The sequence below is a fragment of the Cryptomeria japonica genome, chromosome 3 (assembly GCF_030272615.1).
Source record: "Cryptomeria japonica chromosome 3, Sugi_1.0, whole genome shotgun sequence".
NCBI classification, from domain to species: domain Eukaryota; kingdom Viridiplantae; phylum Streptophyta; class Pinopsida; order Cupressales; family Cupressaceae; genus Cryptomeria; species Cryptomeria japonica.
In genome coordinates, this window is record NC_081407.1 from 369,974,747 (window position 1) to 369,989,100 (window position 14,354).

A 14,354-nucleotide genomic window follows, 5' to 3' on the forward strand; every position below is an offset into this window, starting at 1 on the left:
AATAGAAGTATTCATTAGAGAACAAATAGAAGCATTCATTAGAGTACAAAAAGACATTGATAGAGCTATAGCAAGAGAAAAACTAAGAGTTAATCCATCTGCAAGCAAAACACCAATGACTTTACTTGATGATCATACACTACCAGAAAAGGCCCTCCATCACCCTTTCTTGGAGATACCTACTGTGCAAGATGAAATTAAAGTAGAAAATTCTCTTTCCCACAAAATAGGCCCATTGGAAAAAGCATTCAAAATGGAATCAAGAGATATTGCAGAGCAAAAAATTGCATGTTGTCTATATGCCAATGGTCTTCCTTTCAACTTGGTAAGATCACCATATTGGCGAGAGATGGTGATGGCAATCAATAATGCACCTACTGGTTTCACAAGTCTTGGGTATGAAAAAGTTTGCACCACCTTATTGGCAAGAGAGAACAACTTTGTAGACCAATCATTGAAACCAATTAGAGATTCTTGGATTGAATCAGATGTTTCTATTGTTTCTGATGGATGGAAGGATGGCAAAACTGTCCATTGATAAATGTTATTTTAGTGTCCCCCAAAGGGGCAATGTTTTTTAGGGCAATTGATTGTGAGGGGTAGCTCAAAAATGTAAATTCATTTAAAGAATCCACTTTGATTGCATAGATATGGTGGGACATGAAAATGTTGTCCAAGTCATCATAGACAATGCAAAGGCTTGTAGGGTTGCAGGTGCTTTGGTTGAACAAAGATATTCAAACATTTTTGGACACCATGCACCATACACTCCCTCAACTTGGTGATGCAAGCAATTGGTATTCAAATAGACTAGGTGAAGGATATCTATCAAGAGGGTGAGGAGATCCAAATGTTTGTGACAAACCACCATATGTCACAAGCCATTTTCAGGAGCTTCTCAAGGTTGGAATTGCTTAAGGTAAATTTCATTTCATTTATGCCATGTCTAATTTTATTTTATATTTTTTAAATGTGTTATTCACACAATTTTTACATGAACCTAGGTTGTTGAGACCCGATTTGCATCACAGACAATAATGTTGAGACATCTTTTGAAGGTGAAAGAAGCATTGAGTGCCATGGTTATTAGTAACCAATGGAGTATTTGGAAGCAATCAAATTCAAAGAGGGCCCAAAAGGTTAGGGATTTGATCTCGAATCTCAAATGGTGGGATAATGTGGAATATGTATTGGATTTCACAGAGCCTATCATGAGTATGCTTAGGTATACTGATACAGATACAACATGTTTGGGGGAAGTCTATGGTGGCATGGACACCATGATTGAAAAAATCAAAGTCATGATAGCAAAAAGAGACAAAGACCCCCAAGAAGCATTTTTCAAAAGGGTGGAACAAATCATTCATCATCAGTGGAACAAGATGACCACACCATTGCACCTCCTTGCACATGCTTTATCTCCCATGTACTATAGCAGTGAAGTACTTTCTTTGCCAAGGAGAACTAAACCATATAGAGATCCTAAAGTTGCATCTGGGTACAAGCAGGCATTTGCTAGACTCTATAGTGATCTTGAAGTGGTGGATAGTGTTAGGAAAGAGTATGGTTTGTTTATCTCGAGAAGAAGTCATAGTCCTTGTGCCATCAATGACCAATCCAAAATGGATGGAGTTACATGGTGGTACCTCCATGGTCAAGATTTTGTGTTCCTCCAACCTCTTGCAATCAAGATACTATCACAAGTATTTTTACTTTTAAATATTAACATTTGTATTGTAGACTTTAGCTTTTAAGTTTTTAACATTCTTTAATTTATTTTGCATTTTTTTAATTTTTAGTTTTGTTGGTTTTCTCTCCAATTTCAACAGGTTGCAAGTTCTTTCGCTGTTGAACGGAAGTGAAGTACATACTCCTTTATCCACTGAGTGAAGTGTAACCGGTTGGCTTCAAAAAGAGCAAAAGACATGGTTTATATTCATTCCAATTTGTGTCTTCTAACACATAAGGGACAGCAATACAAGGAAGGGGCAATGAAGCTTTGAGATGTAACCCCAAAGTGTACCAACTTGGAGGCAACTGTTGATGATCTGATTAGAATCACTTTAAATGATGATGATGAGATACCTACAACTGATGAGCTAATGGGAGTGGCACTTGTTTGGGTTCAAATGATTTTGAATTTGAACTTGGAGCAAATGATGATGATCTTGATCTAGATCCTTTTGATGAACAGACGAACCAACCCACAAACCCAAAAGCCAAAAGAAAAATTTTCCAAACCCATGAACTGGGTTTGTGTTGGTGAACCTGCTCCCGAACCCAAACCAGTATCTTAGAATTAAAACAATCAATCTTACCCCCAATGTCAGAACACACACTATCCACCTGTGTTTATAGTAGTTGATGTTATAGCTTTCTCCTAGGCTCGAAGAGAAACCTTTAAAAGCTAGAAATTGAGAGAATGTTTCACTTTAATTCCAACTTTTCAACAATTGGGACTCATTTTCATGTACATGAATTTGTCTCCATAGGCAGAAAATGGACCTCTGCAAAAAATGGTCTCTACAGGCACAAGATTCAAACCAGAAACACAGAAATATCCATGTATACTTCATAGTTTCTATTTTCTGTCTTTCTGTTTCTTTTCATGTCTGATCCTCAAATCCATCTTAGCATTCAAGTTATAATTTCTTGATCCTAATGTATCAGCTTGATGCATATTTTAATGAATGTTTCTATTAGTTTAACATGTTTGATGAGAAATGAAAACTTTATCTTTCCACATTGTTGTCATTAATGAAAAAAATTATTAGTCTCACAAAAATCCATTCTTAGTTGCAGGTGGGACTACTCACAAACATTGTTTCTCGATGTTTTTAAATTGGGGGACTTTAACAGTAGGGGCTGGTAAGACCATCTTTTTCAAAAAAAGTGTGTATTCAATCTGCCATTCATTTACATTTTACAAGCGAAATGGGCAAAATATTGATTGTCTATATCATTCCAATGCAAGATATATCAAGTGTGTCAATTCTTGGCAATTAGTGTCTCTATGCAACAAAATAACCACCATATATGCCCAAATCTTGATGGTCTATATCATCCCCATTGTAAGATGGATCGAGTATGCCAATTCGTGGCCGATGATGTGTCTCTGAGCAACAAAAGAACCACCTAAATGCCCAGTCATTGCATTTAGAGATTTCAAAATAATCACATATTTGAATTCCACATGAATTACTGACGGAGATCAATAGAAGCAAAAAATTTAGAAAGTATTGCTGCTGCACAGAGAGAATCCACATTCTGCCATAGCAAACATCCATTTTTAGTAACAGCTTGGATGTGGCATCTGTGAAATTAGAGACATGATTTCAGGTTCGCCTACATACTTTAACCCAGCTAGGCCACATGTAGGTAGCCATGTATACTTTTTCCCAGAAATGAAGTCCATTAATTCTTATATTAACAATTAAGTATTGTGATACTTAGAATAAAGACTTCACAAAGTATACATGTAAATGGATCACAGAAAGAATGGATTACCATCCTGTAATTTTCCGTACAATAAGGACTAATACATGCTGCATAACCATTTTACATTGATGCAGAAAAGTCACTTTATTTTCTGCATCTTGTTTTCAGAATAAGTGAGACTATATTACATGAACAGCAATATAGCGTACATAAAGAAGTTTGGAGCGCCATAGCGATAAACCAAAGGAGAATAGAGGATATCTGATTGAGCCCCAAAATACAATGACAAATGAAATTCAATGTTTTTCTTAAAAGAAGAATGTTTGTGAAAAATGTTTGCTGCACCTTCTCTTGACTGCAAATTTTTTTCCCAAACATTTTCCTATGATTTGAATCGTCAACCCAATTACAAAATTTGTTTACAGAGATTGAAAACATCACTGATTATTTTGCAGGTACCAAATATGTACAAGGAGCTCCTAGAAATTCATGTATCTCATGAATACTAGGAAACATATCAGAACATCCGCAACAACTATCATCGTCACCTGAAGGTATCAAATTTGGAAGGGAGCTCTTGGCAATACATGCATAACAAATGAAAACTAGCGAACATATAAGCACATCCTGAACAGCTGTCATTTTCACCTGCCAAAGTTTCAGCATTAGTTTTCTGATCTCTCTGTATTACTGGGCATCACATTCAACTCAAAATTTGGAGGATTTTTTTGCTCCTCGGCTTCCAAAATTTCACCATTAGTAACAATTATACTCTTTAAATCAAATTTTGGAGGCTCAATCTGCTCAGCTTCAGAGTTTTCATCCCCTGTAATAGATGAGGGTCTCTTTTCATGCCTATTAATGCGCTTCTTCTTTCCTGTTCTTGAAATAACCTGCGCCACATCTCTCATGACTGGCCGCCTCCTTGCAGTTGTTTGAATGCACTTGTATGCAAGGTTTGCCATTGCAGTGACTTCATCTAGATTATATTTTCCATTAAGCCGTGAATCCAAGATTTCCTCCCACCCAGATCTTTCATCTGCACTCAATGCGGCCTTTTTCACACAAAGAATTTCAATTTGTCAGAGAAAATGAAAAAATATTAGGAAACTAAATAAAACTTGAAATCCTCATAATCAACCAAAATATAACCAAGGCAACAAGAATGCAAGCAACAAAGGGGATTTCTTGATATCTACATGGTAAAATAAATAACCCTTGAGGCATGCAAGTTTACAAAGTATGCCATTTGATAATTAAATCGAACACATTATTTGCCTCAATGTAAAACTAGTGCATCTAAAGAATACTAGCTCCAAAATGAAATGTCCAGTTATCCAACACAAGAAATCTACGAACGTTCATTTAAGCAACTTAACTGCACACAAAAGGAAAGCAGTGTGAAAGAAAAGAAATAAAAGTTGTAGCTTACAAGCTCAACATATTCCATCAGTCCTTGTTGTGGATTCCTTCCAGAGATGAGTTCAAAAAGTAAAACACCAAAGCTATACACATCACTCTTCTTTGTAAATGTTTTTGTTGATACATACTCAGGATCTAGATATCCATATGTTCCTTTAATATCCGATACATGTCCATTTTCCTCCCTTGAAAGCCCAAAATCTGCAACCTGATTGGAAAAGTAGAAAGGTCTTAGATTCCTCAAAGTTGCATGAATCATGGTTGTAAATAATAAGATTAGATACACAAAATTCTATCGATAAAAGCGTGATTTGGAAACAAATAGCAACAATATCATGGTTCTAAATGTAAATCCAAACCATTAACAATTTGTCTTTGGATATAAAAAAAGATTAGCTTGAGCCAAGGGTGGATCAATACACCACTATATACTAAGACCTCCAATGTAAATGACGATAAGACAGAACATGCACCACTTGTCAGATTCCAATTTTGGCATAGGTTACCAAGGAGAGTTGAATATGTCAGAATTCGAAATGCTTGTTCTCAACGGCTAGTGTAGGTACACCATGCAGCAAATGAAATAAGAATAATCAAAGTCTCCATGCTGATATAGTTAAATAATTTTACAAGATACATAATTTCCCAACTGAATATGCAAAGTGGAGATCACTACTTCAAATTTTTATTCAATTTGTTGATATAAGGATAAGTTAAGCAGGCCATTATAAACCAAAATATTGGCCTGCTCAATTTTTTCAATACACCTGTTATACAGAACTAAGAATCATGGCAACAAATAAGCCTGCAAGTGCAACAGAAAACACCTCTGTTCCTAGAACTTTGAACCACCTACTCTGCAATCTACACATTTAAGCATAAATAAGTTGCTCAAATTACAAACATTCATATAAAGTGTTTTTCTCCATCCTTCTAAAGATCAACTTTTGACATAACAAAATTAGTAAACTTGCAAGACAAGACTGCCCACAAAGGAGGCATTGGAGGACAAGTCGTTTTGGAGACCTTTCAATAGGGCCCTCTCAATGTGGATAGTGGTTTGTGTGGGTTCAGCATGAATCCAAGTGGATGGGCTGATCTGTCTCACACAGCTGTTTTATAGATTGGAACCATCCAATCCATAGCTTGTGCTTTTGTGCTCCTAAAACTTCCATCCTGTGTTGTTACTTTATACAGCAGCTGGGGTTAGGTCACCCATTGGATAAGCAATTTGAGTAGGGAAAGTAGAACCACACTAAATGAAGGAGCTGTTAAATTTGTGGTTACTTAAGGCAGAGTGCTTTGGACATACACGCTATGGACAGTCAAATCTGACATTATACACTCTAGTAGGATGTTCAGGATAAGGGGAAGGATGACTTGACCTATAAAGAGGGGAAAAGTTGAATTGACAAGTGCATGGCTGAAACTTCTTAACTGACTAGCCATAGGAATGTATGAATGAAACTGAGAGGAAACATTACCGCCCTAAGGTACATTGATCTCCATACCTTAATTGTTTCCTTCATCAATTCTGATAACCTCATTTTGCAGTCCTGAACAAAGAGCTTCCTCAAAGAGTGGAGTTGTAGATTGAATGCCATGATAACCCACAGAGTTTTCTTCCTTTTGTAAACCCTCAAAGGCTTAATTTATCCAAAAAATTATCATTTATATTTCTAGCATTTGCCTTCAGCCTAGGGCTTCTCCTCAGTTTTATCCTTCCAAACTGTGCAAGGATAGATTTCTCTTGATGTGATTGAATCAGAGAAACGAAAATTGGCAGAAAATCACCAGACTCGGCAAGTCCAAGTCCGAGACATGCTCACCAAGTCTCTAGGACTTGGACTCGGACTCGTCTGAGTCTGGCGAGCAAACTTGCCAGACTCGCTGAGTTGGCGAGTTTGGCAAAAACTCGCCAAACTCGGTGAGTCCAGTGCCTGAAACTCGGCTACTGGCTGGGTTACGTAAAATGACAAAAAAAAAACATTTTAAAAAGTTTTTTTAAAATGAATGGTCTCGTCTTTGTTCACTACAACCTTTGCCTGAGAATGAGAAAAATTAGAGTTACAACATGTCAGCCAATAGAAAAATAACACCCAACGCCTTTATTAAATAATAAGTTTTTTTGGCCTCGCGGGGCGCTGCCCCTCGACCCCGCCCTGTATCGCGACAGGGAGCGAGCAAGGGGCGCTGCCCCCAAACCCCCCTCGAAAAATATGGGGGGAAACTACGTCGATAGAAGTAGGGAAAATTTAACCTCCGAGTCTGACACTGATTGGATCGACCAGGTAGATATAGAGCCTAAGACTGTAGCCATGGCAGAGGAGGAGCGAAGAGCACGAGCACAGATAGGAGATTCAGAGGTAGATAGTGACACGGATGCTCCTGATGTTGGTGAGCATGGCATGGTGTCACGGGGAGCGGCTATGGCTATCGAATCATCCAGGACCTACCTTAGACGCCTTCGCAGGGGCCCGGGGCCGGAGGGTGCAGCCATGCTGGCTCCTGTGAGCCATAGGCTTGTAGTTGTATTTACCTTCGGTATTTGTATGAAACATTTGATGATGATCATATGATGACATGGATTTTTTATTCCATGAGTTTTGTAATATTGTACACATTTGACAATATTTATATATCTATGTTTGTTATTTCCTTCAGCTACAATTTGTGTTTATGCTTATGTGATTGATGTATACTTGTGTATGTAATCAAATGAGCCAAGTTTGATGATGTTATTGTGTCTTTAAGGTGTATTCAATCAAGGGTGCCTGAAACAAGTTTTAAATCTTTAAAAATCTCTGAATTTCTTGAGTTTTTCACTTTCCGGAGTCCCGAGTCCAAGTCCGATTCGGCCTTGCCGAGTCCGAGTCCTGTTTCTTTGGATTGAATGCATGCTTGAGAATGTTGACAAATCTTTTAAGGCATGTGAGTGTTTTACTTTATACCCTCTGTCACATAATGATCACAGGGCTTACTATCATTACATTTCCTTGACATCACATTCACATGCTGCAATACAAGGGTTTTGTGCTTATGAGGATTTTTTATGTTCCTTTTACTCATGCTCAACATGACTAGTTCAGTCTCAGGGCCCCCAGTGGGTACTCATTCAGCAAGGATGTGGTTGTAGTAGGGAGTCATTTCTCTATCGTTGTGGATAAGTTGAATCTAATTCACCCAGAGCACCCTGCTGACAGAATCAATACCCAAATTCAAATCAGATGTCCTTAGTCTCTCTTCATTATATAAGACCTGATATTCTTTGTCTGAATTTGTCCAAATGCATATCCCATTTTCTGTAATTCCTTTGACATGAGATTGGCTTTTGAGTTCTTTGGCATAAATATGTGAAATTTGGGACAGGTATGGATGAGAAACAAATAAATTTTCAAATGAAATTTTTTTTGGATACATATATACACTTTTCGGTAAAAAAATCTAAAAAAGTGCTCTGTTATTTTCAACAAAACCTCTATATGTATACACTAAGTACGGAGAAATTTAAGAAGTGGGATCAGGTAAGTAAAAAGTTAAAGAGAGAAAATTTACTTAGTCTGAATAGTGAATAGGACTGATTCTTATCTGGTCCCTCTAAAGAGAGAGGCAGCATAGGAAATGATTCTCACTTTCAAAACACTAAGTATTGTCTCCTCAATACTCAGTGACAGATGAAATAAAATATAGTAGGATGAGATGGGAAGCATAGGCCTCTATTTTGTACACCAAGTTCAAAAGAAAAATGGAAGAGTTTTAGGATTGGTATCAGTAAAGTAAAAGAATTGCTATAATAAGTTATAAATAAGAATGTGGGAGAACTAAGTGAAATATTTTAAAAGTGAATGTTTGGCAAACTTCTCTCCCTGATCCTCTCCCTCCTTACATGGATCAAGTATTGAAGAGCCCACAAGCACAGATGAATATTGTAAGTATTCTTTTATGAAAGAACATTGAATATCAGATGAAAAAGTTGGATTTGGAACACCAAAAGCTTCTCTCCTATGAATCCCATGTACTATGAGAGGGAGCATTAGATGCCCCTTCTCTCCCATGAAAACTTCACTCAGGTAATCAAGAGGCCCAAAAATCCATTTCATTAATTGTCTCCCGTCCATACATTTGTGCCATCTTCACCAAACGATCCAAACGACTCATAAATTTTTCTCCTACGATGGCCCTATATTAATAGATACTAAATTACTCATCTTCAAAACACAAGTTTCCCTTCAAAACACTAGAATGGTCTCTAAAACTTTAAATAGTCCTTATAAGGGGAAGGGCCATGATAGCAAAGAAGTTTGTCACTTCCAAGAACACTACAATTTGTCTTCAAAACTATGTCCTATAAAGACTACCCCTATATTTATTTAAGCTTTTTATTTATTCCTATAAAAAGAGGAGGAATCATAGAAGAGAAGTTTGCTACTTACAAACACAAAGTATTGTCTCCTCTAGGAGACTACGACATCGTAGGAGAGCCATTTGTGGCTTCCAAAACACCAAGTATTGTCTCCTCAATACTTAGTCACGAATGAAAGATACTAGAGTATGACAAGGTGGGAGGCCTTGACCTTTATTTACTTACCTATCAACAAGTTAGATAGGAGTAGACAAACCCATTAAGGCTCTAACTCCAATAAACATAAGGTCCAAGTTACACACGTAAATTATCGGCTCTCAGTTCCAAGATATGACATACTAAAGTTAGTCAAATTCTATTGAATTTAAAAGATCCAAAGATCATCACAATATTAATAGTTTCTATTTCTCTAGTTTTCAATATCCCTCCAACCTCCACGTATTGCCTTGTGGCTAAAAATTTGGCAACGTCCTCTTTTCAAGACATACTTTTTCCCAGGGCACCATCAAATGCTTAAATTTTCCCTCCATTCCTCACCAAAGAAAATTCATCCACTTTGCAATTTGCTTTAGAATGAACAATAAAATGTAATTAAATTTCATGCACAAGAGAATAATATAATAGAAAATAAGATGCAAATGATCGATAAGAATAAGCCACTTCAAGGAGTCAACCTCCAAAGTCTTCAATAAGAACATAATTCAAAATGTCATGATAATATACTAACGACCAACTACTACTACATAAACATTACTTATGCAATGGAAACCACCCAGGCCAACCCTACTACCCATACAAAGCTATTGAAATGATCTTATGACTTAATTAAAGGTTATGCTAGGTACAAGTTGGCCACATATATCCCAGATTCCCAATATAATCAATGCACTAAGGGCAAAGAATGAATGGTTTCTTATAATGATTTGATTCTTCCCACTAAACTAACCAATATGTTAGTCCAGTAGGAAGAATTTTATTTCATTTGTCTTATTGTAACATCAATTAATCCTGTAATTTTTTAAAAGAACTAGAAATCCCAAGTACTTCATTGAGAATAATCGCTGCTGAAATGTCAAGATGTGAAGAACTGCTTTATTCCATAAAGTGGCAATGTCACGGAACATAATATGGGATTTATTTCTATTTAGTTGTTGACTTGAGGCCATTGAGTAGCAGATGGAAATAGTTGTTTTCCTTTAGAACTATTGTTGAGAAAAGTAGAGTGGCATCCACAAAGTAGACATTAAAGTATCTTTCCCCTCTTTTATTGGGAAACCAGAAAGATGAATTCTACTTTTGGCATCTCCTATTGATTTACATAGAATTGCATCCACTAAGACGAATAGATATGGGTTGGGCAGGTCTCCTTGCCTTAAACTCTCGGAGTGTGAAAAGTGGTCACGAATCTACATAATGGAGATAGAATAAATTTGAATGATGATAAAACTAGTAATCCATTCAATTACCTAATGATTGAAGCCAAAATCCTGAATATTCTTGAAGACTAAAAACTAATTGCATTTATCAAAAGTTTTGGAAATATCCAATTTAATCATTATCACCATTCACTTATGTATTTCATAGGGGTGAATGGTTTAATGAACTGCCATGATGTTCTTAGTTATTTTCATCTTGAGTACCAAAGATTTATTTTTCAAACAATGGCTTTTCCCTCAAAGCAATCAGCATTGTGACAATTGTTTAAATCATATTGCATAAAGCTTTTGAACCATAGTGATTCATTTGTTCTAAACAGAAAAACTTCAGGAAGAAGCACAAGTTCTGTGCATTCAGTTGCCATAATGTTTTTCTATACTTTCCATATTCTTCAATAACAACCACTAGCTCATCCTTGATCAGCTTCCAAATGAGGGCTGGAGAACCATCTGAAACTGTTGCTTTATCCAGATGGAATGAGAATACTATGTATTTAATCTCTTTCCATGTGGCTGATCTGAGGATACTCTCCTCTTAATCCTTTGCTAGAGTCGGGAATATTCTGTAATATTTGTTGTTACACACTTTGCCTCCTCACTGTTGTGTATGCTTCAGTCCAGATATTCCAAAAGAAGTCTATAGCATATGACACAGTATCAGATGATGTGCCTCTAGTATTTCCATCTTCTCTTTCAATTAGTTTGCCAGATTTAAGGAAGAACATTGTATTTGATCTGCCTATCTCACCAACTGGTTCCTTGGTCTTTGTCTCCAATACTGTTATTCTTTTATTTGATGAGTGGCCGGCCAATTGTTGGATGAGAGTTTACTCCAAAATTGCTTCTTCACTGGAGAATCCCACTTATCATATTTAGGCTTTTCCTAGTTTGCATTTTGTGATAGCTGATTGGTGAAAGATATTGCCAAATTCCTGCTTGCTCCACTAGTTTAGATGGTATATTCATATTTTGCAGTTTACCCATGAATTTGTGCATGTTGTGTCCATGGATGTGAGCTGCTCCTTTCCACCATTGCCCGACTTTTTATCCACTAAAATCTAAATAGAAGCTACTTTTGCGTTTGAACCTTGCCTATGAAGTCCACTGAGAGTACCAATGGTTTGAAAATGTGCTGTCACTTTGGCTGCTAGTTTCCTGGATGGTGAAATCCATTGCACTAAGAGCATAATTCTGTCTAATTTCCCTGCTATGTAATCATTCTCTTTTTTAATTTTTTCTATTACTCCATGTAGTGTTTAGCAAAATTCAAGATCTAACATTGAGGTATATTCTTGTAGTTGTTATAAAATCAACTACCATACAATTGAATCATATTCCACCTTTCCTTTCCTTAACAAATTTGATTGTATCAATGTCTACCATAAGGAGAAAATAAGGGGGATTCAATGCATTAAATGTTCCAGCAGATTTACGTTGTTATAAACACAAGGGAGACTATTCAGAATTCTTATTCAAATTCTTAAGAAAATAAAAGCACCATCAATCACCACGGGAAAGATTGACGACATTTGAGAGTGCACCTAGAATGGTCCCAATGAATCGCTGTATGAGTCATAACACACAAAGGAGTTTGCTTGCTTCTATAATACAGCATGGTTAAAGGTATTGACCAATTGATCAAGGGTTTGCATGTTTGAATAGATTTTTCTTTTTCAATGAAACAATTATTGGGAGTATAATAATCATGTACCAAAGCTTGATATTCTTCAAAAGCACAAGTTTCATCTGGCTTAGTGTAGAGCTTCTTGAATGTCTCACGCATCCTTCAATTATTCCAAAATTTGATTATGAAACCACATTTGAGAAGGATCCCAAAAGCCTCATTTTCCCACTCCACCCAATTTATTTTCTCCTTTTAAGTTTTATTGATGGGTTAATATGACATACTTGATGAAATTTCATTACCTTTAGGTTGTATTGAAGGTGCAACAGAAGTCATGATTAAAGGCTAAAAACGAATCAATTGACAAAATCCCCCAAAACAAATGACCTTATGAGGAAGGGCTCAAAAAACCAAGTCCAATAAAAATAGTGGGTATATCAGGTACAAGACATGGCAATGATTGAAGCAAAAGTATTATTTGCACCAATTTAGGCTTTAAAAAATTATAAGAGGAGAACTCTGGTTCCAAAATTTGACATCTGGACTTTCTTATGACCTCCTAAAGTTTGAAGGTGACAACTTCAGTTCACAATGTGGAGGGTGAGGATTGAACTGGAGACATCATGTCTACAGCATGAGAGGCGTGGCCAACTCACAGACTCACTGCATGTAATTAAAAGGAATTTGCTAATGAAGGTGTAAGTTTTCAACAAAGCAGATGAGATGCAGTTTTGAAATTAACCCTAGCATCATTGAATACAATAACGTTAACCAACTCTACTGCTGTTCTTTAATAAAGGTAGCAAAGAAATTTTTACAATCAACAAGATCCAAGCTACAAAATAAAATTGAAAAACTCACAAATAAAGTGCCAACAATGAGAATGTAGCAAATGCATGTGAAATTTGAAGTATTCAGCACTTGCAGCTCATGTGAAACAATTGTTTTTCATGTAATCTAAAAGATAGTGCCAGAACTGAGAAGAGGTTGTAATGAATTTCCAAATCCAACTCTTAAAAAGTCAATGGAGACATTTTTAAGAAAGATTTATCAAAATTTGGAGCTTTTTCTACTCATGAAGACTTAAAATGCTCACATCTTGGTTATCAAACCTCCATTTTCTGCCAATAAATAGTCATAAAAAATCTCTCAGATGAGCTACACAATGCTTAAGCTGAAGGTGGTTAGGAAGCAGAATTTTCCACCATTCAGTAGAACCTTGATGCCATGGAACTTCTTTACTTGATACCTTTCCAATTTGGTGATGAAAACCAAACAAAATGCAAGAATAGTCTCTGAAAAAGTCCATCCATTGCTCACTGCAATCAAAAGATATTTAGGATGTTCATAACTTCTCAGCCTGATATCTTGAGTCTTGACCATCCCATGGAAAAAATTTGCAAACAGTTATCTGCTAGTAAGCTATTTTAGCTACAAATATAATCAAAACAATGTTTTTTAAAACAAGACTTTGTTGTCCAGATCGTTCAGTAGGCCTCTGCCTTGCTACAGCAATACCTAGACTTATCATGCCTTCACATCCACAAGAATATTTAGATCTATGACTATCTTAACACCATGGAGCAACTGAGCACGGCTTGATCAGGTGTGATACCATACATAATTTCTGTATCACACTTAAAAAGAAACTTTATTCACCTATCACTGGAAGGTAAGAAGTATACAACAAAAAACACACAGAAGATGTATATAATCTATCAATATGACCAAATATCATTGGTCAGAGGAACAATAAATAATCTCACATCGTGATCATCACTTTGGCATACATGATGGGATATATTTGGTCATGTGAATAATAAATAATCTTCTATCAATGATTTTCACGTGTGGTCCCTTTGAGTTACTAATACTTGTCATATACCAATGGGTTATTTGTAGTATGCATTTCTAATCATATACCTTGCATGTGAAACTTGCATTTATATGTACCAAGGTTAGAACCTTAATGGATCAGCCCACCCTTGTGTCATTTCTTAAGGCGTATAAATAGAAGCAATGCCTCCCTCCTACCTTTTCAATTACTCGAAATAGTTTTGTATCAATTCAT

General features: G+C 36.3%; 1 protein-coding gene across 3 annotated transcripts in view; it reads right to left on the reverse strand.

Annotated features, from left to right (window-relative positions):
* Window positions 1-3,483: 3,483 nt before the first annotated feature.
* LOC131060475 (calcium/calmodulin-regulated receptor-like kinase 1) overlaps window positions 3,484-14,354 on the reverse strand; it is a 68,317-nt gene continuing 57,446 nt past the window's right edge. For all 3 annotated transcript variants that reach the window (XM_057993719.2, XM_057993718.2, XM_057993720.2), the window contains exons 8-9: window positions 4,871-5,068; window positions 3,484-4,493 (exon numbers count right to left, since the gene is read on the reverse strand). In XM_057993719.2, the coding sequence (XP_057849702.2) occupies window positions 4,104-4,493; window positions 4,871-5,068 (588 nt within the window). In that variant the 3' untranslated portion in view covers window positions 3,484-4,103. The remainder of the gene's footprint in view (window positions 4,494-4,870; window positions 5,069-14,354) is intronic.